At 41.3% G+C, this 27,053-nt stretch overlaps 1 protein-coding gene across 2 annotated transcripts in view; it reads right to left on the bottom strand.

Moving 5' to 3' along the window:
• WDR48 (WD repeat domain 48) overlaps nt 1–14,850 on the bottom strand; it is a 44,741-nt gene extending 29,891 nt beyond the window's left edge. For both annotated transcript variants that reach the window (XM_067542784.1, XM_067542785.1), the window contains exons 1-5: nt 14,733–14,850; nt 5,956–6,096; nt 4,952–5,030; nt 4,586–4,668; nt 4,313–4,442 (exon numbers count right to left, since the gene is read on the bottom strand). In XM_067542784.1, coding sequence (XP_067398885.1) covers nt 4,313–4,442; nt 4,586–4,668; nt 4,952–5,030; nt 5,956–6,096; nt 14,733–14,780 — 481 coding nt within the window. In that variant the 5' untranslated portion in view covers nt 14,781–14,850. The remainder of the gene's footprint in view (nt 1–4,312; nt 4,443–4,585; nt 4,669–4,951; nt 5,031–5,955; nt 6,097–14,732) is intronic.
• Nucleotides 14,851–27,053: the final 12,203 nt, after the last annotated feature.

The raw sequence follows: 27,053 nt of genomic DNA, 5'->3' as shown, positions 1-27,053 counted from the left end.
CTTTGTGTTGCAAATGCAGACTATAACATTTTGCACGTGAAAGTTCAATCCCACTGCTTATAAAATTGTATTTTATAGATTAAAGAACCTTTTTCTTAGTCCTGTGGAGCAGATACAGTACTTTTAGGTTAGGGATTTGTGCTCCTGGAAAGTTGTAATATGGGGTGAGGATATGCATGTCAGAGAACTTGATGTTTCTCTGAAATGCAGGGGAGTCTGTAGGAGCAGGCTGCAAGCATCTCATCATCAGTCGAGGAGCGCAGGAGCTCCTTGGAGAGATGAATGTTCCATTCCCCCATACTGGAGGAGCAGGGACACAAAACAGAGGAGTAAGAGTCTGTTCAGAGTCTAGCATCCCTCACACTCTGTCAGTTTCAGAAAGAAATTCAAAGAGTTAAGACATAGGCATGACTAGGATGGCAGTAATGGCACTGAGAGTAATTATCATAGTCCCCATTGCAACAAAAGGCATTGTAGATGTTTCTATACAGTGCACAAATTCCCAAACAGGTTTCTAACTCACTGCTCACTATGCAGCTGCATAAAGATTCTGTCTAACTGGAAGATTTGTGGCTTCATTTCAATGTCCTCTTAACCACCTCGTATTGTTATTTGAAGTGTAGCTTTTCATGAAAAGCCTGGTCATTTATAATCAAGATGCTTTGGCTCAGATGCTGATCGCACAGCTAATGGAAAATCACCAAACAGGACCATACCCTTTAAGACAAGGCTTGTCAACTCAGCCATTTCAAAGTTTATATTAGATGAAAACTGGGTTTACTCTAAATCTAGAATAGCTGCTACACATATGCAGCAGCTATTTTTCACTTTGATATTAAAAACCCATATGTTTCAGGCTTTGGATGTAATCCATAATACAGATATACCACATGTATAGCAATACAACATGCCTGATTGCACTGAACTTTGCATAAAGATATTATATTATAGGATATTAGTGTCCTGTTTGCTCCGCAGCCATGTTGTAGGATATTACGAGTCAAAAACATTTATTCTTCCAGTTTTATAATATGCAGCATTTGATTACCATACACAAGTGAGTAAAGGAGAATAGATACGGTGTCTCTCCATTATAAAGCACCTAGAAGTACAAATCTTGCCAGAAACAGAAATAAGTTTCACACCATCTGTTTTGAAGGAAGACTTCCTCAGAAGTAAACATTTTTCCATCTGAATTAGTGCCTACATCTAGAAAGATTGATGAATACGTCCTTTTAACAAGGGGCTGTCTACTCTCAGGCTCCTTATACTATTTCATTTCAGTCTGGTAAGAAATTAAAGGTCAAATTCTGCCCACATTTACATTTATAAACCTGGTGAAGTCAGTAGAGTTAGACAAGAATGAGGGCAGAATTTAGCTCCACAGCCATGTTTCAAAAGGCTTCTGGGGGCATACAATGTTTTTCTCTAGCCCGTTAGGAAAATTGTTTAGTGAATAACCAAGTGCATAAGAAAAGTGATAGAAGTAGAGCATTTTTTCCTTTGGAATCTTTAGTGATTGAACTCCATAGGCACACATTTGTTTCTACTGCCTTTGAGGCATTCTCTCCACTCTCTTTGATCTCAAGTCAAAAAAATGGCCTTTGAATTATTTATAGGAATGTTCATTTGCTTCAAGTTGGCCCAATATCACTATAGCAGTTTCTAATAAGCCTATCTTGACTTGATCGACAACAGCCTTACAATGTTTTCCTGTGAGCCAGTTAGTAAATTTCTAAACATCTCTCACATCCACACTAGGGATGTAAAAGGTTAACTGTTTAAATGGTAATCAGCTGTTTAAACTGGGAGGCGGAGCTGGGCCAGCAAGAGCAACTGGGCAGCTCTTGCTGGTGGGGAAGCATGGAGCCCAGCACAGGGGGTAGCCACAGCTGGGCTGGCTCTCAACAAACATAGGAGAGGTGCAGAGCTCAGCACCGGGGTAGCCATAGCTGGGCTGGCTTCCCGTGAGGGGGAAGAGACGCGAGCCCAGCAGCGACTAAATCCCCTGACCTGGATTCCGCACTTCCCGCCAGCAAGAGCTGCCCAGCTGCAGGTACACCCCCACCCTCCGCAGTGTTTCAACATTCTATTTTTAGAACGTTTAAAATAGATTTTTGATTAAACTAATTTTTACATCCCTAATCCACATCCATTAGGCCAGAAGACAACCTAGCCACAGTTGTCAGCAAAGATTATTTGGAAATAAATGAACTCCAAACTACTTCAACAATAACCAGCTTTTATAAAGAATTACTAGTGTAAAGCCATCTAAAAAAACAAAAAGCAAACATTGCCAGACATTTGGCAAAATATTCACCTGAAACACCACCAAGAACTGTATATGTTCTTCGTCTTTAAAGAACTAGACGCTCCTGCAAACTGTTTCGGTCATACTACATCCATTCCGAGCACACAACCTTTAAAACAGGGCTTGCAAAATCCACCCACCAGCGATTAGTGAGAGACTCTTCTCTAGCAAGAGATTCAGCCATAAATTTCTGCAGAATATTAGCTTTCATCAAAAAAAGTGTTTCTACCCTCAGGGTTAAACTAACCTTCCAATGTGAACTAAATGTAAACCAAGTGACATGTTCTTCCTGACTCTGCACACAGACAACTTCAGTGTCTCTGCTATTGTTCACAGCTTTATCAAACAGTGCAGGAGTAAAATTAACAAAAATGTTTGTTTCCACTGCTGTTATTCAGAACCCTAGGGCAACAATAGGGGAGAGACAGACCTCTCTCCTCAGCAACCAGAATGCTCTGGAGGGAAGAAAAAGCAATTTTTTTTGTTTTGTTTTGTTTTTTTAACAGCTTTATTTTGTAGTGTAGAGGGTGATGCTTTGTAGTTCTTCATGTAAGACATCTGCTAAACAGAGGCTGATATTAAAGACTGACTCCCAAAAAAAGGATCTGTTGACAATGCTTTTCCCAGTAGCTGGTGTTAACTGGGATTCATCAGGACATCGCTCCAAGACCTCCCGAGTATTCACTCCCACCTTACCCCACCCGCTCCTCTTGTATCTATATCTGCCTAGTAGCTGTAGTCCTTCCATTAGTAGGACTCAGGTATGCTTGCTTATCAAGATCTTCTTTAAAAGATTAATTGGATTCATTTCTGCTTCAGTCTAAACACTGAAGATGGGAAGTTCAGTATGCAGAAAAAGCACTAACACTAATATCCTATGGGAAAAACACTCCAATGTATAAATTGAGGAGCTAAGAGCTTTTAAATCTAAAGCTCTATTCAGTCTAGATTAAATAGATGCTCATTACATTTGATGGGATAACGTTCAAAGAGATTTACCATCTATTCTAGATTCTGTTATTATCGGTTTCTCTAGTTTTTCAGCTAAGATTATGTATTCCAAAAAAATGAGATGGAGTAATTTTGTTTTTTACTGATGAAAATTACTTGAATATTTTATGTTTACTGCTGGCACCTATTAGTGAATATTAACCTTTTTAGTATATTCAATTCATTAACATATTAACTATTCTCCCAAAATCTTTAAAGTATTAGCAAAAAGTGTGTTTGAATAGTAAGGCCACAGTGTTGGTCCATAACCTGTGAATGACTTCTATTCAGGAATTTCTTCTGATTATTAGACTATAATCCAACATGGCTGGCCCCTCCAAGTCTGTGGGAAAACAGATGTCTAGGAAAGAAGCCTCCTCAAACTAACAAAAGGGTCTACAGAGATACAAGCAGGACAGCTTAATTGATAAGGAACAATTGTTATTGTAGATGCTTTCTGCAATAATGAAATGGGGATCCATTAAAAGATATTTTGGGAAAAGCCAGTTGTCCTAGCTGTTAGGGATGATGATCGGATAAGAATTCCCTTTTTGCTTATCAATCATGTAACCTAAAAGATGTAATAAAGGAAATTCCATAAGCAATAAGATAAAAGAAAATGTTAAAAACTAACATATGGAGAAAACGATCATGGGAAAATATTTTTCCATCCACAAAAGGGTCTCATGCCCTATAAAAAGGCAGAGGTACTGGAAATTAGGCGGAGAATGCAAAACTGCTGGCATCTCACCAAATACAGAAGTCAGCTATTTGTCTTACACCAAGTGTGGTAATGCATCTATTCTTTCTGTATTCTGTATAGTGCTGTACTAATCTCTAGTTAATAATCTTTGATTAAATAATTCCACTTGAACCTGTTATTTGACAATTTTGAATTATTAAATTTAAACATGCAACAATACACACAAAAACTTGAGTTTATTGTCCTAAATTGAACTAATGGAAAACGTTAATAGATTCATTGTATTTTAATTTTTCCCATGTACTTACTTGTGACAGTGTTGTTTGAGGCAGTCAGTGCTGTTAGAGTATTTACATCCCAGAGGAATATCTGTCTGTCCAGCCCGGCAGATGCTACCAGTTCTTTATCTTTTGCATATGCTAACGCTTTCACATAATCCTACAATGAAATGGTACAGCAACATGACAATACAGAACCAGCAAATAACTTTCAGTATGAAGTCTGCATCTTAATGCTTAAACTATTGGTTTTTTTTAAGAACAGTAATGATCATTTATGCAATTATAATTCATGCTTTTTACCTTATGCGTTCTTAGTGTTGACATGCAAAATCCCTTATGTGCATTCCACACTTTAACAGTAGTATCTGAAGAAGCAGATATCACTAAAAAAAATGAGTACATTTTAACAGATTACTTCATTAGAGCATGTGAAGTTCTTAATATCTTTTAGTTTCTGTTCAAAGAATAGAGGAATAGAATCTCTTCAATGTTCATATAATACACATTACTGAAACTTATTTTACATACTAAGAAAGCATGCAAAAAAGGTAACCAAGTTGTAGCAAGTGAAGCAGTAGGTAACAGTCATATACTTAATAAATTTCTGACTGCCATATTTTTCCATTTTATACCATTAAATACTGTACAAAGTAAAGAGGTACTTACATGTTTTACCATTGCAACAAAGTACAATATCGTTTACCCAATCGGTGTGATGTTCCATAGATGCTATATAAGGATCTTGCTGGAATTAAAAAATAAATTATATGAGGCCTCTTCAACTTGGAAAAGACTAAACTGGTTCTTGGATTAAGTTGTGATGCCCCTTCTACGTCTCATGCTGATTACCAGTTACTTCAAGTAGTCCCACTCAAGTCAATGGGGTTACTTGTGGGAACAGCTACCCCGCAATATAAGCAAGAGGGGTCATAATTTGGTCTTTAATAGAACTCATGTTAAAATATTTTATATGTGGAATAGATGTTATATTCAAGTTTAATCTCATACCATTTCATAATGCTTATTTTTGTGTAGCATGACAGCTGTGCAAGACACCAAGTAAACCTAAAACAAGATTCCTAACCAAAGGAGATTGCAACCTAATATCCTGTAAATGTGCTGAGCTAAGGACACTCACCACTTTTCAAGATCGGACTCTAATTAAGACAGACAACCGGTTAGTAAAACAATATAATATGCCAGGGGAGACGAATGGAGACAGAATGTGATAAAATAAAAGGAGTGGGAGAAGTAGAAAAAATAGCCTCCTTAAGATACAAAAAAATATTATGATCAACCCAAAAAGCAGTAACCCATGAAAAAAGTCCAGATCTTTCAAAATAAGTACATTAATAATCAAAGCAACTACATAATCTTACTTGATGTAATTTCCCTTTTCCCTTATCCCCAACTTTATACACTTTATTATCTACTTTTGTTGTGTTCTCTTACCATAGACTGTAAGCTCTTTGGGGTATAAACCATGTCTTGTCTGTAAAATGCCATGCACTTTTTTACAGTATAACTATAAGGATAGCTACAAACTCTTAGCAAGATTTATAGGTTTGTAATATCTGGTTTAATCTAATCAATCTGTTAGTTTGCTAATGTAAAATAAAATGGTGACGTTTTAAATTAAAGAAAGATTAAGTTATTGTCTCTTTGCTTACCTTGTGCTGATTGACACTCCATATTCTTATTATAGAGTCTCGACCTGCCGTGAAGAGTCTGTTTAATGCTGGATCCAGCTGGAGTGCATTTACCCCATTTCGATTATACTTCTCTACCTCATCTCTAATCACATAGGAGACCTAAAATATATTTATACAAATCTGATTATGATATTAAGATATTTAGTCTACATGAAAGAAGTGATTCTATAGCCATTTCATTTTTAATAGTACCTTGCATTCAAAAATCTCAAAGAGTTTTACAAATATTAAATAACTAAACCTCAACACTGCCTGTGAGATTGACAAGCATTATTCCCAATTTACAGATAGAATAACACAGGCACAGGGAGGTTAAGAGACTTGTTCCAAGTCACAAAGATGACTGTGTGGGTCTGGAGTAAAACCTAAAGGAAGGATGGTTCAGTTGTTAAAGCGTTAGCCTAGGCATTGGGAGATCTGGGTTTAATCCCTGCTTTGCAACAGACATACTATTCCCTAGGCAAGTCACTTAATCTGTGTCTTGGCTCCCCAGTTGTAAAGTGGAGATAACAGTACCTCCTTACCTCACGACACCCTTTTGAGGATAAACACATTCAAAAGATTTTGAGGCACTCAGGCAAGGGGGGGCTATATAATAACTGAGACTGAACGAACCTATCTCTCCTTACTCTCAGTCCTGCGCTTTAAAGGGGATACTATCTTGAAAATGTTTCCCTTCTGAAAAAGTTTGCTAATATTACACAGTACTCATAAGATTACTATACATGAACAATTAAAGTTATTTCTCCAGTTTATTTATTTTTGCATGACAGCATTGTGTGTATAGTTCATTTCACTGATTTGCTGATGATCAGTTGTGCTTTCTGTCTTATGCACTATCATGACATCACTCATGCACAGCAATGGGGGAGCTTACATGCTTGGTCTTCCCCAACAAGATGTAATCAGAATAACATGATTTTAAGGCTGTGGCAGGTTGTATTATAACAGACGACACACATCTGTACACAAGTGTTTCCAACACCAGTAAACTTTTTACAAGCAATAAACGTTCAGTCCCTGTACTATTACTTATCTGTATTACAACAGTGCCAAGAGACCCCAAACTAAATCCGAGCCCCACTGTGCTAAGGTGTTGAACTACTTACTAAAAACACAAAGACGAACAAACAATTCTTGTAACAGAATGGTCATTTCCACAGACATGGAGTCCCAAATTCCAAACTGGGGGAGTCACAAGGTGAATTGAATGAGAGTGCGAAGGGTCTTTCCCCTCCTCCCCAGTAATGATTGGAGAGGCAGAGCTTCTGGGAAAAACTCACATCTCAATCCTCCAGTATGGAAGCTGCTGCCACACTCTACAGGGCAGGACTGGAGAATCAAAATCTTAGAGTCATCTTCCCTCTCCTCTCCCAATACCCCTCATTCGTCAGTTCTTCTCTTTGCATCTCCCATGCACACTTCCTCCACTTGTCAAAGCCACTGAAAGTTCCTCTTGTTCATCAACCACACTCCTTCCCTCTACTATATTTTATATATATTAGTCCCAAGTCCCTTTCCCAGTTGTTCCATCCTTTGTGCCTTGGCTCTCAATACTATCAGATTCTCCCACCTACTTGGCTCCCATCTACAATCTCTCTGCTCCTCCTACCAAGGTCCCCACATATACCCTGCCTCCTTACTCTGCCTCAACACTCCGCCACCTCCTCCTGGGGACTGGGCCCATCTTCTCACCTGCACTTTCCACCGCCCTGACATGTTCTGTCAGTTATGTGCTGCCATCTAGTACATATTTATGATTCTCCTATGGCTCTAAATCAGCATCTGATGCTGTCAATTTGGAGACATGTCTTGTTATCTTCAAAGCTGACATTGGCAAAAGTGTATGGCTTGGGATAAGAGAACAAGGCAAGGGGAAGAAAGTGTAGGATTTCAGTCTACAGCATCAGAAAGCATTATGATAAACAGAGATGGGCATAAATACAGTTATGAAACATCTTTATGTAGTTATTTTTGTTGCAAACTGTGTAGTGTGCTACTCCCCTACTCCTTAGCAAGGCCTGAGCACATTACCTTTGCATTGTTAGAAGTCCTTGCTAGACTGACTGAGCAAGAAAACATAGTACAAAACAAAAGCCAGATCTGTATAACAATACAAAAGCACTAGCCAGCAAATAGTCATTCTTCAGATTATTCTTATTCAGTCCATGAAGACAGTCAACTTTCCTGAAAAACTCGGATAGAAACAATTCAAACTGTGTTAGCTACAAGATGCTGGGTACTGCCAGCTCAAACTAGATGATCATGCTCATCAGGGAGAAACAGCCTCTCTCTCGCCTTGTGACATACTGCCACAGTTGAGATCAGCAGAGGCACTCATGCTACAGCACCCTCAATGTAAGTGAGAGGGAGTTGCTGGCAAAGTCTCCACTATAAGTCATGCTCGATTTTGGAACTTGCTCCTCTTCCTGGGTGTTTCTAAATTTGTTAATCTTCCAGGCACACTGCAAAGCCTACCCTTCTCTGCCACCCAAATCTTTCATTAAGGATGTTTTGAAGGGTAGGGGCTGATGTGAACATGTTTATGTGCAGTCCTTATGTTTATGTTGTAATTTTTAAATGTATATGACAGGCACTCAGAGCACTGGATGGGCATCTATAGTTTTATTAAACATTAAAATTAAAAATAAATAAATGATGGTCCTTCCAGTAGTACTATTTGTGAAGAATGTTTGGGGTGGGAAGATAACTGGTTATTTTTACAGGTGAGCAAGACTTTTATAGGATTAAGTGAAGAAAAGGTTCATATATTTCTTGATCAAACCCACATAAGCAAACTTGCAAAATTTAATCTTCTACCATGAGAAGAGATAAGCAGCTACATTTCCCCACTAACCAGCATACAATTCTTATATATTATTAGCACAAATAAACGATGGTAGTGAAATCATCTCATATAGACAGACAATAAGATGGTCACTTCTGTTTTACTGTGTGACTGAACAGGCAAGACAATTCAATTATTCTGCTCTAGAGGGCCTTGAATATTGGTTGTTGGCTCAGCAGTTGCTTTTCACATTGCTCAAATGCACAAGTGATTAGGGAACAACTGTTACAGACAGTTGACTTTTGTCATTAGAATGCTCATCAGAAAGAGACTATACTTGTTTCCTGGCTTCATAAAATTGCAGCCTCATCAATAGCCTTAAAAAAGGGTTTCTAAAATTCCTTTCAGCCATGAGACCTGAAAACATATTGATCTAAGTGAAAATATGAGGGAACTCCGACAAACCAAGATATGATACTATTAAGAAGCCACTGCAAGCTCATACAGAACAATAGCATTGCCTGTTTTTCAGTTGAATGTGTAATCATACAACACCTGAATAAGTCAGCAATAAAGTAATCAAGACCAAGAACAACAAAGAGAATAAAGACAAAGAATCTCTATGGATAGAAATTCCATGCTTGAATGAGAGTATAGCAGTAGGAATATACTACTGACCATCTGAACAAGATGGTGTTTGTGAAATATGCTGGGAGATTACAGAGGCTACAAAAACAAAAAACCCAATATTAATGGGGGATTTCAACTATCCCAACATTGACTGGGTACTTATCTCAGGATGGAAGGTAGAGATAAAATTTCTAGACACCATTAATGACTGCTTCTTGGAGCAGCTAGTCCTGGAACCCACAAGGGAAGAGGCAATTCTTGATTTAGTCCTAAGTGGTGCACAGGATCTGGTTCAAGAGGTGGATATAGCTGAACTGCTCGGTAATAGCGACCATAATGTAATTAAATTTCACATCCTTGTAGGGAGAAAAATACGAAAGAAATCCACCACAGAAGCCTTTAACTTCAAAATAGGGAACTACACAAAAATGAGGAAGCTAGCTAAACGGAAATTAAAAGGAACAGTCATAAGAGTAAAATGTCTGCAAGATGCATGAAAACTTTAAAAACACCATAATAGAGGCTCAAACTACATGTATGCCCCAAATAAAAAACAAAAAACAGTAAGAGGACCAAAAAAAAAAAAAATGCCACCATGGCTAAACAAACAGAGCAATAGAGGCACTTAGGAACAAAAAGACATCCTTTAAAAATTGGAAGTCTAATCCTAATGAGTAAAATAGAAAGGAACCAACTCTGGCCAAGTCATGTGTAAAAGTATAACTGGAAAATCAACTAGCATGACACCAAAATTAACAGCAATTTTTTGAAAGTACATCAGAAGCAGGAAGCCTGCCAAACAATCAGTGGGGCCACCGGACAATCAAAGTGTTAAAGGAGCACTCAGGGAAGAGAAAGCCATTTCGGAGAAGCTAAATGAATTCTTTGCATTGGTCTTCACTGCAGAGGATGTGATGGAGATTCCCATACCTAAGCCCTTCTCTTTTTAGGTGACAACTACATCAATTGCTTACATGCAAAATATTTCATGCATTAGTAAGTTCCTTTCATATAAAGAACCAGTGCCATGTGATAAGCCAACTCCTGCAGATCACAAGCAAGTGCTCCACAGACAACAGTACAGGAAACACTAAGGAAAGGAGTAACATATAAAAAACAAGAAAGCAATATGTCAAGACATGTGAAGAAGATTCTGCTGGATAAAAATGAGTGACCCCACAAGACATTTGCATCAAAACCTATTTGCTAAATCTATTGTGGGGGCATTCTATAAGAGAGCTGTAAGCCAGAAGCATCCAGAGATTTTTTTAATACATTAATTACAAACATTCATATGCCATAGAGTGACAGCACAGAAGAGTGTTTGTGTGAATCTTTACTGGAGAAGATTAAAGTGGTGTTCGAGACACCTATGTGTAACAAAAAAGGCTCAGAAATTGGAGAACTCCAAGTGGATCAGTAGGAAAAAATCCTGTGTCATACATAAAAAGAAAGGACTTAAAGTTTGTGCAGTAGGATGAGAAACAGCATACAAATGTATTTAAACCACCCATTCCAGAGTACGGCTGTTGGTAACACAAATAATCACTTTTCTCTACCCCTAATTCTGGTAAATAAAAAAAAAAGTGTTGAAAGTCTTTTTCTGGCTGGAATGCCATTGAATAGTCTGTGATACATAATGTTTATGTAATATACTATACTTTGTTCGCAATTTAAAAATTTACCAGTAGAGTTAGTCCTTAGCATTTAGCCACAGTGATTTAAGCCTTTACCACCTCTTGGCTAGATTGCTACAGTGTCCTATATTTGGGGCGGACTATGAAAGCCACCTGGAAGTTACATCTGGTATACCATGCAGTGGCCCATCTGCCAAGCAGGAAAGATTAATAACACACCGGTGCTTCACTGATTTACTTATTCAATTCCAAGTCTGAAAAACAATAATGACCAAGATCTTTTATCATTTGTATTGCAGTAGCACTCAGGAGCCCCTGTCACAGACCAGGCGTCCACTGTGAAAACGCATAACAGCAAAAGATAAAATAATCTCTATCCCAAAGAGTTGATAGAGTATTCTTCAGTGTCCTAAATGGACAAGGCCTAGTTATCTCAGTGGCCACCTGTGTCTCCTAGCTCTAAAGCTATATTTAACAGGATCATTTTGATTGAGAAAGCCCAGAGAACATTTTATGGGGTCAGGGCAGAGAGTTCTTTGTAGGGGGTCTGTGACTGTGGAACCTGATTCTTCTCAAGATCCAATGGAAATGAAGTCTTGCCACCTTTATAGCATATTGCAAGACACAGCTTAATGCAGCTTTTTTCCTAATGGATGAGTGGAGACGCCACCCTGTAACTCTGCTTTGAGAGTGACAATTCAAGTACAAGGCTATGAGGGAGGAGGATAAAGTGGAGATCAAAACTCTGACACAAGACACTCCTTGTTCTTGAAAAAGCAAAGAAAACACTTGGGAGCCCAAATGCTAGTATGGATAATTTAAATATGACTATTACCTTTCACAACCACCAAAGGATTTCATGACATTTAGTAACTAGGAATTTTTCCAACAGTAAATTATATTACCCTGGAGAAGGGAAGTACTCAACCAGACTGCCCATTCATCAGGAAAGAACATTTTTTCCTTAGCAGTTAGTGGGTATATCAGAATGAATTTTTCCTCAACAGGGTTTCTTCACTAAGCATATGTCTGCACCAGAGTTTTTACCATGAGTTAATTGATTGCTAATTTAACCACAGAATCAGAACATATATTCTGGGGTATCTGTAGTAACTTTTACAAATATATTAACTACCTTGAGTTAATTGGCAATCAGCTAACTTGATATTAAAAAAACCCCTAGGGTAGACAAGCAATGTGATATCACAATAATTACATATCCTATTTGCCAACCTTTACTAAATCTTCACTTATTAAACGCAAACTTCATTTTATCTATCTTTTTTCAGTAGCAATCATTAGCTGAAAATATTTTCTAAATGTAAATGTTTTAATATATTCCAATAATTTCAAATAGCTCCCACATTACAGCATCCCCTATTCAAGCAGCCTGTCAATTGCAACTTAAGAGGAACAAACAGCCTTGCACTGGACATTTTAGGCCTGGTCTATACTTAAAAAGTAATACTGATAAAAAGTCCACAACCTTAACAAATGGTTTTGTGTGTGTGTTTTGTTTTAGAACCCATACCCATTTCAGTATAAGCTCTAGACAAGGTCTACACCACAAATTTTGCCAGTATAGCTTATGTCACTCAGGGAAGTGGTTTAACGATACTAGCAAAATAATTCTTTCATTGGTAAATGCTGTGTCTCCATGATGGGCATTGCCAATATACCTAACTCAGCAGAGCCTTTGATGTGTAGACTAACTCCTCTTATGCATATAGTCATATGGATATAACTGGGCTTATACTAGTATAACTTTGCAAGTTTGAGGAACAGAAATAAACTACACTGGTGTAACTACATCCACTTTAGGAGGGTTTTACTGATTTAGTTATTCTGGTATAATTATACCTGCAAAAGCCTCCTTGTATGGACAAGCCCTTCATTTTGAATTTAGCGCTCATGTAAGGCATGCCAAATGACAGACCTGGAAGGTTCTCTGTTTAGCCACAGAATAGGTACAACTAATGCAATAGCATTGCAAACTTCCCTAGTAACACTTCCTCAACTGTTTGCTTATAAAGTGTTATCGGCTCATGATTTTATTGTGAATCTCACAATATTTGGTATTCTTCTGGTATACCAGAAAGCTTCTACTCCTAGAATCAGAGTGGCATGAAAAAAATCACACTTTAAAAAAATTTAAAATGAAGTTTCTAGTCCTTGTGGTTGTTAAAAAAAGAGTTTGGAAAATTTAACTTTAGAGAGAATGTGTTTTTATCTTTGATCACAAATTTTTGGACCTCACTCAGTTTTGAATCCTTGGGGTTGGCCATGTTGATGTCCTGACCTGAAAAAAACACCTCACAGGAGAATGAGAGTAGTTCCATTTCCATAGTCTGTCTCCAGTAAGGTGTAAATTGTCATGGTGGTTTCTGTAAACTGAACACTTGTCCACTAGGAACTGAGCTGACACTTCTACACAACCAACCAGTAACAACATTTGGTCACTATGGATGGACCTAGGCCAGATTTCAACTGGCCACCTAGTTATAAGCAGCTCTCTATATCACGAATGCTCTAAGCGAAGGGTAGTCAATAGGCTGACCATGGGCCAAATCCAGACTGCCAGATGCTTTTGAATGGACCACAATATCTTTTTTATTTACTTATTATCACCACTGTTATTTTTTTTTATCATTTTCTATGAAGTCTGAACCTTTACTATACCATGACCAAGAAATATGGACCTTGACAAAAAAGAACTGATTACCTCTGCCCCTAAACCTTCCAGTCTCCTCTGTACTGACACATTTTAAAATGAAATTAAGAATGTTGATAGCAGACCAAACAAAATGGAGAAGCATAATTATCCATAGTGTTTTATTTTTACTTTCACTATTTAAGAATATTTGCTTTTGTACATATTTCAGCAAGATGAGCCAATCCTCCAGAAGACCATCACAAAACATTTCTCTCTCTCTCTCACACACACACACACACACACACCCCTCCTCTTGTGAGCAAAATCCTGTGTGCCCAAAACACACCAGGTTAAAACAAAACATAGAGCCAAAAAACAGTATGAAATGATGGCAATTAAAGCTGGAAAAGTACTTTTGCCTCTTCAGCATGGAGATTCTGACACAGTTAGGCTAAACATTTCCCCTAAGGAAGCGCCCCACTCTGTCAGATCTCCAGCCCCCAGGGCTAGGCGCAGAGCTGACGGGGAGAGGAAAGGGCAGGCTGTCAGATGACAAGTATCTGCAATATATTTTAGCTTCATTTTATTTCTTAAAGTTGTCCAGTGGGGTGATGGGGTATTTTATGCCTAACGCTGATCGCTCTGAGACACTCCCAGAGGCTCGGGAAGGTCTTCACTGGCTTTCCCCCCCTCCTCAGCACCAGGAGAGGCAGCCTCCCTCCCCAGGTACCACAGACACTGCCCCAGGGGACACCAAGGGCAAGAGAGGACTGGAGCCCCAGTCGACACAGCCCCACCGCCTCCCCGTCCCACGCCTCTTTGCTCCTCCCACCCACGCTGCCCCAATCTCCTCAACCGCCTCCGGCGCCCGCAGCCCCGCTCTTTTCTCAACCGCCCTCGGCCTAGCCCGCCCGGCCCGGCCGTCTCTCCCAGGTGCTTGCTCGCTCTCGGGCCGCGCTCCCTCTTCCGCAGGCCCCTCAGTCGCCCCACAGCCCAGCTCCGGTACGGGGCCCAGCCGCCCTCTCACCTGCACTTTCCGGCGCCCGGCCGCGTTCTGTCGGTGATGGACCGCCATCTTGCATGTTGACACTCTGACGTCATTTCCGAAGAGGGCGAACCGGCCCGGAAATCCCGCCCCTGCCTGATAGACGGGCGCTGGGCCCTTGGGATGCTATGGGAGGTCATCGGTAGGTGGGTTGGGCTAGACTGCGGCCGCCACCCTCCTGTGCGCTCCGTGGGGCGGAGTCTAGCAGAAAACGTCCTGGCCGGCGCCGCCTGGGCCGCCTCATCCTAGGCGCTTCACTGGGTTGAAGCGATTATTTCAACGCCTCCGCCCTGTCACAGTGACTTGAGGCCTCTTTCCGGTGCCCTGAGGGCGCGTGCCCATCACTCCACCCCCGTGCCATGAGGCACGTGCCCTGCCTCTCGCTCCATCACGGTGCCCTCAGACCGCGTGCCCTCCCGCCCTGCCCCGGTGCCCTCACACCGTGTGCCCTCCCGCCCTGCCCCACCCCGCCCCGCCCCGCCCTGGTGCCCTCAGACCGTGTGCCCTCCTGCCCTACCCCGCCCCGGTGCCCTCAGACCGTGTGCCCTCCTGCCCTGCCTCCCTGCCCTCAGACCGTGTGTCCTTCCACCCTCTCCTGGTTCCTGAGGCTTGTTTAGTCTGCAGAAGAGAAGAATGAGGGGGGATTTGATAGCGGCCTTCAACTACCAGAAAGGGGGTTCCATGGAGGATGGAGCCTAGGCTGTTCTCAGTGATGGCAGATGACAGAACAAGGAGCAACGGTCTCAAGTTGCAGTGGGGGAGATCTAGGTTGGATATTAAGAAAAACTTTTTCACTAGGAGGCTGGTGCAGCACTGGAATGGGCAGTGGCATACTGTGGGTCTCTGGTGCCTGGCCCTGGGGGTCAAGCCTACATTTGCCTTCCCCACACAAGGCGGAAGGTGTCTTGGTGCTGCTCCACCCAGCTGCCATGGGAAGTGGGGGGTTTGTACCTGCAGTGAGGCCTGGGGGGTGGTGCAAATGCAGGCGTGGCTCCCCCCTCCCCATACTTACCCACAGCGCTCATGTCTCCTGCTCTAGCCCCGCAGCTTGCACTGGCTCGGACAGGGGCAGTCTCACACCCCGCGGCTTGATGTGGGCCTGGCCGGCCCTTCACGCTGTGCAGTGAGGCGGTGCAGGAATGGGAGCAGCTGCCCCTCAGCTTCCTGCGCTCCCCCGCCCATTGTGAAGGGCTGGCCCAGTGCCCCGTACTTATCTGCCGCTCCGGCCTGGATCAGACAGGGTGGCTTCACCCCCTGGTCTGGAGGTGACGGGCACTGGGCCGGTCCTTCACAATGCTCAGGGGGCTGGGGGCGCTGGAGGGGCCGGTGCCCTCTGTCCTCTGCATGTCGTGAAGGGCTGGCCACTGGGAATGGGTTACCTAGGGAGGTGGTGGGATCTCTATCCTTAGAGGCTTTTTAGGTCAAGCTTAACAAAGCCTTGGCTGGGATAATTTAGTTGGAATTGGTCCTGCTTTGAGCAGGGGGTTGGACTAGATGACCTCCTGAGGTCCCTTCCAACTCTAATATTCTATGATTCTATGATCAGCTCCTTCTCTCAGCCTTGTCACAGTGCCCTTAGGCCAAGTCTCCTTCTCCCCCCACTCCCCCGAGACCACCATCTTATCTCCCTGTCTACCATCTCTGACAGAAGCATGAAGCCCACACTATTCTCATGAACATTGCAAATACAGGATAAACAATTCTCCCATATTTGCAGGCCTGCAGGAAGAACGGTAACAATGGGAGGCATGACGTTCTTCAAGGATAGATTGTTAAGAAACATAGTGAAAAACAATTCAAGTTTGTTTGGTGATGTTCACAGAGTGATTGCAGACAGTGGGAGCATTGCTTCTGGGTTGGAGAAATGAGCACTGATTGGTGGGATCACATCGTGATGCAGGTTTGGGATGATGAGTAATGGCTGCAGAACTTTCAGATGTCAAAGATCCCATTTTTGCATCTGTGTTCTGAGCATGGGCGCTGGGTATGTAAGGACCTTGACAGCCAGGCGTGGCCCTGCCCACGTGGGCTAGTGGGGCAGCTGGCTCAGTCAGCTGACTGCCTCTCCCCAGAAGCGAGTGGGTCTGGGGTGCAGGCAGCGCCCAGCCAGAGGGATTTGGGCTGGTTGGGGCATTGCAGCACTGAGGTTGGCCGTCCCAGTCCAGCTCTCTAGGGCTGGGGTTGCCTGGCACAGCCTGGTGCTCTGGCTGTCCGGCACCGGCTGGGCTGGCACTCCAGCAGTGGAGGGGGCTGTCTGGTGCTCAGCACTTGGCCGGGGTGATGCTGGAGCACAGGCTAGCCAGTATGGGGTTGGGGTGAGGCTCAGTGCTGGAGCAGGCGAGTGCTCCAGGGGCTGGGGACGCTCAGGCCTGTCCTGGGGCCGGGGTTGGCCAGTGCTCCAGGGGCGCCCGGGCCAGTGGCACTCCAGGGTCTAGGGACCTTGGGCCAGTCCTGGGGCCAGGGTGGGCTGGTGCTTTGGGGACTAGGGGCGTTCAACCGATCCGGGGGCTAGGGTGGGCTGGTGGTGCTCCAGGGGTTTGGGGCATTTGGGCCGTCACTCTTGGGACTGGGGGCGCTCGGGCTGGTCCTGGGGACAGGTTGGTTCGGCACTCCAGCAGTGGGGGGAGAGCAGGCTGGGACGGGGCTGGCTAGCCAGCTTGGGGTTTGGGCGGTGCTGGGGTGCGGGCTCTGAGGCCTGGGGGTGTTCTGGCAGTGGGGGCCTGGCTGGCCAGGTTGGTGTTTGAGCCGCCCAGGGCGGGAATCTGATGGGAGAGGGGGGCGGAAGGGGCAGGGCTTCGGGCGGAAGAGGCAGGGGTGGGGGCTAGGCTCCTTGTACTGATTGTTCACTAGCCGCCCATGGTTCTGAGTTTGCTTTAGCCCTCCAGCGCAGGGACACCAGAATAAGAGCTGCACTGAGTTGAGAAGGGAGTGGTGATTGCATTCCAGAAACTTGCAGTGCCAGATTACTACTGTTCAGGGGGAAATCATTTTGGAATTGGAAAATCCACAGTGGGGGGTCATTGTCATGCAAATGTGTAGGGCTGTTAATAGTGTCTTGCTGCACTGAGATGTGTTTCTTAGCAGTGTGCAGGGCATAGTGAATGGATTTGCAGCACTGGGTTTCCCTAACTGCAGTCTGGGATAGACAGCACACACATCCCTATTTTGGCACCAGATCAGACCACTTTGCCACAGAATACATCAACAGAGAGGGCTAATTTTCTATGATTATGCAAGTTGTGGTGGATCACTGGGGATGTTTCATCAATATCAATGTGGACTGGTCAGGGAAAGTACACGACTCTCTCATCTTTAAGAAGACAGGACAGTTCAGAAATCTGCAAGCAATGACATTCTTTCCTGACTGCAAATTACCATTGGCAATATTGAAATGTCAGTGGTGACTGTAGGCGAACCATCCTACCTTTTGTTCCCCAGGGTCATGAAGCTGTACACTGGTCAGCTTGACGGCACTTAGGAAAGATTCAGCTACTGACTCAGCAGGTGCAGAATGACAAATGTGTAGATTGAAGGAATGCTGGTGGTGTTTACTCAAAAGATTGGAGTTCAATGAGAAAAATATCTCAATGGTTATAGCTGCCTGTTGTATGCTACGTAGTAGCTGTAAGGGAAAGTGGGAAAAGTTACTGTTGGAGTGGAAGGCGAAGGTAGAATGGCTGTTTGCTGAGTTTGAAGAGCCAGACACAAGGATCATTAAAAGACCCTGTTTTGAAAGATCCCTTTAATTGTCAGCTGTATCAATGTACTGTGTTTGACTGCTCTTGCCCTGAAGGTTGTGGGCTGCTAGGAGTTGTGTAGTGTTTGGTGTACATTTATACCTAGAATACCATGTCTTTTAATAAACCTATGAACTATTTGGTGTTTGCTGTACATTTATAATTATTATACTGAGTGTATCACTGAACTTATGAATTATGCAGTGCTTGCTGTACTTTTATACATATGTCTGAGTGTTTTCTTGAACCTATGTGTTCTGTGGTGCTGTACACTTACAAGTACTGGATGCTTTCATTATTGCTGCACATTCTGCAATTTGTGTGGTGAACTAATAGATTGATTTATTTTAAAAAAATAGAATGTTATTTAGTGACAAAAGCAGTGGAAAAAACAAAACAATGTACAAATAAAAAAAAGCAATACACTACAAACATCTAACATGAATTAACAGAATGGAACTTTGATGTCAAAGAGGCAGGAAACATTTCTGTCCATTGCAGTGCATATAAGTAGTTCATTTTGGCTACACTTACACCAACTGTGCCTCTCACAGATCAATATTTGTGAAGCTTTGGTTGTCCTTAATGTCCTCAGGCATGGACCGGTAGGGAGTGTAATCCATGATATCACGTGGAATGTGGAAGAGTTGAAGGGAGCTGCCACCGTGGGGTTGTCTAGGGACTACAAATGGGCATGAATCCATGATTGTTGTACCTGTAGGTCAGCTAGACTCTGCAGCATTTGCGTTTGCTGCCTAAGAAGACCCATTGTCCTGTTGGAACTCTTGTTCCTCTTCCTGTTGGATTCCTGGGTCTTTCTCCATTTTCTCCTATCCTCTTTGTCCCTCTCCAGGCCATCTACCTTTTGGGCCAGCCAGGCCCTTTGCTCACAGGCCAGTGCAAAACTGGCTTTCACGATCTTGCTGAACATATCCTCCTTAGTTCTCTTCTTTGTCCTCTTCCTCAGGTTCATGTGTTATGCTTGTGTGGAGGGGCACCTCCAAAGGACACAACAGCAGCAGCTACAGATAGACAGATGTATTATTGGATTTGCAACCACAGAAGAAAGTGAAAGATACGTTTTTCAAAACTCCTTTCCCTTATTCCCACAGAAATTTTAAATATGGCATGCTTATTGAAACTTCAGCTTTGGAGTGTCTTTGCATAGCACTATTCTTCAATGAGAGTATGGTGAGTATGACCTCTCAGGGCTAGCGGGAAGAGAAGGGCATTAAGATTTCCACTTGCATGAAACATAACATTTCCATCCCTATTTTCATGGGTACAAGTATAGGGCAGTGGCACTGAATATTGGTACTGTTTTCTGCAAGGAATGGTGATTTTAGCTGATATCTCACTCCTGAGGGTAACAAAGGCACAAAGAGCTGCTGCTGGTGTCTCAAAGCCATCTGGACCCATATGCTGCTACCCTGTTTACTGCAATGGTGTCAGCATAACTTATTGTGGAATGGCATGGGAGGAGGAAATAAGGCTGCCATCCATAGCAACCTTCAGGAGAGGATTGCAGAGTACCTCTATGAAAGTTTCATCAAGACACATTCATTAATAGACAGCTGGTTTAAAAAGAACAAAAGGAAGTATTTCTTCCCACAATGCACAGTCAACCTGTGGAACTCCTTGCCAGAGAATGTGAAGGCCAAGACTAATGTTTGCCAGAAGCTGGGAATGGCGACAGGATGGATCACTTGTTGGTTACTTGTTCTGTTCATTCCCTGAAGCACCTGGCATTGGCCACTGTTGGAAGACAGGATTCTGGGCTAGATGGATCATTAATCTGACTCAGTATGGCTGTTCTTAAGATCTCTCAGAAGAATCTAATGGACATCCCTGTGTACATAAACAAACGGTTCCACGTGACTCCTCTCCTGTCTTCCCCTCTCCCCAAGCTTAACCCTACTGGGGAATGAAAAGCAGATAGCAACTCTACCTCTGTTGTACTGCTACATTTTCTCATACAAGTAAAACAATGAAAAATTGATACCTGTGTCTTGTTAATTAGGGGATGTTATTTTACATATAAACTTTGTGAGGGAAAATGCATGCACACACTTACCTGAGGTTCTTTCCCCTTCATCGGGTTCATCTGTGCTTAGCTGGTGGGACTGGCTAGACTGTGGTAGAGTCTCAAACAGCTTCAGGTTGCGGCATAGCTGGACCATCCCTTGTCATGCTCCCCAGCTCCTCCTCCTTCCCACTGTTCTTGGCAGGGGTCTCTACTTTGGGCTCCTCCAACATATCCATGGTGGTCCAGAGGGTGCTGGGAAGGCGGGAGGATGTAGCTCGTTGTAAAAGCGGCAGGTCTGTGGCTCAGCACTAAATCAATTGTTTACCCTATGCCAGCCACACTTTTGCTTTCATTCTGGACTCTTGCTGAAAGTGCTCTCTGTCATACTCCTTCACCTGCATCTCCTTGCAATTTTTTGTATATGTCCACATTTCTATGTGTAGTCCATAGCTGTGGCTGCACAGCCTCTTCTCTCCCCAAATCTAGGAGATTTAATACCTGCTGTCTACACCAGATAGGAGCTTGTCTAGTGTGTGAAGTCAGCATGGTTGATTGGGCAATTGCACACAACAAGGGAGAGCTAGTAGGTGTGCTTATCAAGCTGGGCAGTTAGGAAAAGATATGCAAGGTGTTATAATGGGGGTTTGGCTCCTGGTCTCTGTGACCCTGGGCAGTGGAATTTACAACTGTGACCAGAATGATAACTGTTGGGCATTGTGGGACAGCTGCTGGTGGACTGTTAGGGTTGACAGTCGTGCAGTGTTTGCAATCACACTGTATCAACCTCTGTAAGTTGACCATGGCTCAATGCTGTTTGGGGAGGTGTTTTTACTATGTCGCCATTGTGGGGTGTTTATGTTGGACATAGACAAATTTGAGTGTAGACACATGCACAAATAGGTCAATGCAAGATGACTTACTTTGACCTAACTTTGAAGTGTAAACAATTTTCTTGATGATGTACAAGATGGAATAGAATCCACAACCTACTTGTGAATAAATATTTTGGCTCAGTAAGAGTAACAGGAGTAAATAGCAGTGGAAGTGTACGTGGTTCTGAACACCACCAGGGAGCAATCTGATAAGTGATACGGTAAGTAAGAAAATATCATTTTTACATGATTATTTTTCAGAATAAAACTGCACTTTAATATCTACGCAGCACTTTGAAAAGCTGAAGTTATTTGTTCTAAGTATGATTAAAATGTATTAAATTATGTTTTTCTCTGAAAGTGTCAACACAGGAGTCCTTGTGGATCCTATTTTTTAAGTTCTTCCATCTGATCCTTTTTGTTGCTTCTGCTCTTTGGCCTCTCCTTTTGGGATTTGGACCTGATTTGCACCCTTTAATTGTAGTTGTTGCAAAGGTCTTAATGAATACTTATGGCTTCTTTGTCTGCCTCAGAGTTCATCTGGCAACCAGTCACTTTCTTCTGCAGCAGAATGATCACCTTACACTTGATACAGTGAAAATCTTTTTCATCTTCATGCTGGAACACGAACATGATATATACATGTTTGTTAGTGCCATGTTTTGTCTTAGAATTCATTCTCTCTACATATGAACTTTTAGAGAAGTGTTTTGTAGCTGATAGAGGCAGTTTTGAGCATTGCTAAAAACAGATAATTTAGAGGTCTCTGTAATTTGTTCACTCCATTTTAAATGGAATCTGACTCACCCCAGGTTGCCTGGCATGCCAGATTCTGTGAAAAGTCAAATAATAGATGAAGATGGTTTTATGAGAGCTGATGGACCCTGCAACATCATTGCTTGTTGAGTCTCCAGCCAAAAGTACAGAGATATATTCAGAAGCTGCTTGGGAAAAAAAATCCCTTTAAGGTCCTAATCCTGCAGTATGCTCCTTGTGGGTGCAGAAGTCATTGCAAGGCTGAGCCTTAGAAGTCTATCCTGGGTATAAACAAGCTTTTAAGGAACTTGGTGGGTTCTGCAAACTTTGCCAATTAGGAATCCGTTTTAAAAAATTGTTATTGTGCACAGAGACCTTTAATTTTGTTTCTAATCTGTTAATCTATTCAATTGAATTTTTAAAAGTTACTGATCCTCGCTGATTAATCAGGATCAAATATTTGAAGGTTTTAGGTTTGAAAAGGAACTCAATTTTGCATTTTCCAAATACTAAGAAACATTTTTAATGGACAAATTTTCCTCCCACAGCTGCCTAACTCAAACCCATCTTTTGTTTACATTTTCAAGACACACAGACTAAGGGCCCAATTCTGCAAAGAGTAACTGGATCCCAAAATAGCAGTAATACAATTGCTGTAATAGTATTGCTGTGGTTACAAAAAAAGGAAAAAATAGTGTGCATAAACAGGTATAGAGAGTACAGGAGGAAATATTTTAGCTCCCTCTCTCAGTGACTATTACACTCCTTTGTCAAAATGTATGCAAAGGTGGTGTTGTTATTTAAACTCTTCAGGACAAAACAATCCTTTATTACATGTGTACAGCACTTAGCACAATGGGACCCTGATTGGGGCTCTGAGGTATTATTGCAATAGAAATCATAAGCTTTATATTTCCATTATGGTAGCACTCAGAGGATATGACTACACTTCAATAAAGCACCCACAACTGGACAGTGTCAGGTGACTCAGGCTTGCAGGACTCAGACTGGGAGGCTATAAAATTGCAGTGTAAATATTTGGGTTCAAGTTGGATGTCTACTCTGTAATTTTATAGCCCTGCAGCCCAAGCCCTGCGTACTCAAGTCAATGGATGTGGGCCACCAAAGGATATTTTATTGCAGTGTAGACATATCCTTAGGCTCCAGTCAGAATCAGAGCCCCACTTTGCTAGGCACTGTATAAACATAAAGACACAACCCCAATCCCAAATATAATAAAAAGAATTCTGACTAGGTAGAAGAGGTCCAACCACACTCAAAAGGGAACTAGAGATGGACTTAAAGATATATTGTGAACTTAGATTTTTTGTTAATTGACACTAACTTTTGGGAAGAGAAATATATGATGGCATGTGTAATTAGTCTTTCCTGATTTTTTTCTCAAACCCTTAAACATTTTTTAAAAGCTCTTCTGTTGATGGTTATTGTATGTGGGTTGCAGTAGGTACTGGGGTAATTAGGAATGTCTCATCCCTTTCCCCTTTTAGGAGGAGCTGCCTCTTTGCGTTTGCTAGCCAGTTGCTTTTCCCTTGAATGGATAAAGTTCCAGAATGTGTTGATGCTGCCAATACATCAGGAAGGAGACCAGTGGTGCAGGATAGATCCTCCCAACGGGTATCCCACGTCCAGGCCTGGGGAATTAGCTGTGTCTGTGTGAAGCTTTTCCCAAAAGCTGAGAAGAGGACCTTGGCCTGCTGGGAGGAGGAGAGCTACACAGTAGTCAAGCACTGCCTTATTTAGAATCTTAGAGGAATCTGCAAAGAGGTAAGAGGGCAGGGAGAGGAGGTTGATGGGGGTGAAGTGAGGATAAGAAAAATTGATTTAGGGAATGAATAAGAGTTTGTGAATGGAAGGTGAGAGACTGAATGAGGGATAGGGAAGAAGAGAAAAGAAAAGAGAGTAGGTTTATCGTCACATTCATAACTTCCCAAATGTTGTGCTGTACCAATAATCTCTAGAATTAGTGGGTATTGACCACTACCATGTGACATGTATATAATAACCTTTAATAAGTCTGACCTAGATCATATGACTGGGTCTAGTAAATAAAAATCAGTCTGTTTCTAGCATTCCTGAGTGTGTCATGCTTTTATTACAGTTACAGGACAGTCATGATACTTCAGAGAGAAGCTCCCTGATCAAATCTCATTCCAACCCGTTCCATTACTGTGTAACCTCAATTAGTTTTCAACAGGTTTGGCTCTGGTCACCTTGTGTTAGCAGAGGGAAGCATATGACTTTAAGGTAATTGATTAGACAAATATTCAGCATTTTCAGTTTGTTTATTGTATTTGATTTATCCAAGAAATAATTTAATATTGCATTTATCAGAATCCAATTATATATTGGCTTCAGACTAATAGTATCTATCAAAGTGTCACCGATGCTTTCACTTGTGCAATATGTTTTTATCAGACCCCGGAGTGGGAAAGAATCAGGTACCTCTGAGTCCTCTACTTAAGTAAGTATTGAGCAAATTGCCTCATTACATTTCAGCATGCATTAAAAAGTCCATTAAAAAGTTGAAGATTCCCTTTTGTAATATAATGGTTTCACCGTGTCCCTATAAGTCATTTCCCATTATCCTGTGTTTTTAAAAAACATTGAAATGTTTATGTGGGTGTGAATTTTTGTAGTATCCTCTGATAAAATGAGGTAATCCTTTATAAAATCCTTAGTCACCAACAGATTCTTTTATTAAATAAATTAAATTACTTCACATAAGAATGGCCATACTGAGTCAGACCAATGGTTCATCTAGCCCAACGTCCTGTCTTCTGACAGTGACTGGCTTCAGAGAGAATGAACAGAACAGGGCAATTATTGAGTGATCCATCAGTCCCAGCTTCTGGCAGTTAGAGCATGGGATTGTATCCCTCACCATCTTGGCTAATAGCCATTGATGGACCTATCCCTATGAACTTATCTAATTCTTTTTTGAACCCAGCTACAATTTTGGCCTTCATAACATCCCTGGCAATGAGTTCTACATGTTAACTGTGCATTGTGTGAAGAAGTACTTCCTTATGTTTGTTTTAAACCTGCTTCATGTTATTTCATTAGGTGACTCTTCTTTCTTGTGTTATGTGACTAGTTAAATAACACTTTCTTATTCACTTTCTTCACACCATTCATTAAATTTGTTGACCTCTATCATATCACCTCTTAGATTTTTCTCTTTTAAGATGAACAGTCCCAGTCTTTTTAGTCTCTCCTCATATGGAAGCTGTTCCATACACCTAATCATTTTTGTTGCCTTTCTCTGTACCTTTTCCAATTCTAATATATCTTTTTGAGATGGGGTGACTAGAACTGCACGCAATACTTAAGGTGTGGGCATACTATGGATTTATATAATAGTATTATGATATTTTTCCATCTTATCATCTATCTCTTTTCTAATGGTTCCTAACATTCTGTGTCTTGAAGGACGATCTTTATGCTTTCCTGTAGGATTTTGCACTTTGTTTTCTTACAATTAATGTATTTATTTATCATAAGAACTTTGCTATTTCTTGAGGATATAATGTAGAACATCTCTAGCTTCCACCATTCCATGAGTTTTGTCATTGGTTTTGCTCTTGATTGTCTTCATATGTCAACGGATTATGTAGATTCTTCATAGATGGTGGTTTTGCTCTTGATTGTCTTCATATGTCAAGGGATTATGTAGATTCTTCAGAGATAGCCATTGCTATTACTCCAAGGTCATTTTATTGTATAGTGTGGTGTTTCTCAACCCTTTTAAGTTGCCAACTACTTAGCTGAAGACAAAAATTTTCACGATCCCTTACCTTTACTGTAAAAGTATATCTGTGATAAGCCTGTATAATTTACTTGTGGGTGTATTTTGAGAGTTTGACAGAGAACACTTGATGCTGTAGGGTGGGTGGAATGTGGGGAGTGAGATTTTTTTTATTTAAATGATAATAAAATTCAGTGCCTCTTGACACCTTTCTTGTCTGTCATGACCCTTCTGTTGAGAAACAGTAGTATAAGAGAGGAATAGAAAACAACCTGTCCACAAAGAAATGAATTATTTTAATAAGTTAGTGCATAATTAAAAAAACAAAAACATGAAATCATTTCTGTTAATATTTTTATAAAAATATCTTTTTAATGAAAATATGTCCCTTTACAGTTAAGATTTTAATAATAAAAAAGACAAAAAGTCTCAGAGTTCAGTGTTATAAGAGGAATAGTATTGAAATTCATCTTAATAACGTGGTAATTAAGCATTTCTTGGCTGTAGAAAAAAGTGAATGTCCATTTCCTCATATTCAAAGGCGTTATTTACCAAATAATATATCACATTTCACAGGAAATTAGTCTCAAATTATTAAATAATTTTTCAGAGGGTTAATTTAGTTTGACAAAAAGTAGTAGCTCTTAACTAAATAGGGAGAGACCAGTCTTGCAGTCCAGCCTAGTTCCAAATTCCCTCTGCATTTAATGCGGGCAGGATCAGGTCTTGATTAAGAAAGGCTGAATTAATGAATGAATTGACCGTTAATAAGTTAACTGATTGCCTTTTGACTGAAATGTCCAATTAAATGGATAATCATTTTCTAACATACTGTTTTAAAATATATTACCTCATTATGTGGCTAAACATTTATATTTCTAGCCTAGTTTTTATTATGTGACATATTTTAGATCTGATGTCTTTGATTTTTGAAATTATTTAATCTATAACATCACTAATTTGAAAAATTAATAAAAATGCTAACAAAATGTCAGCTGTATGAAAATTTGAGTGAGACAAATTAATCACTGGTGTAACATATTTAAAGTAAGTGGAATGATTGGGGATGACTCTCCATCATCTTTGATCCAGAATGTAAACACTGTAATAGATAATGTAATCTTTTGAAGTTAGATGTGGTGTTGT

The sequence above is a fragment of the Emydura macquarii genome, unplaced genomic scaffold (assembly GCF_026122565.2).
Source record: "Emydura macquarii macquarii isolate MOO-44397 ecotype Brisbane River unplaced genomic scaffold, CSIRO-AGI_Emac_v2 contig_719, whole genome shotgun sequence".
Lineage (NCBI taxonomy): Eukaryota > Metazoa > Chordata > Testudines > Chelidae > Emydura > Emydura macquarii.
Note: the sequence above shows the minus strand (reverse complement) of the source record. Positions and strands in the feature narration are given on the sequence as shown.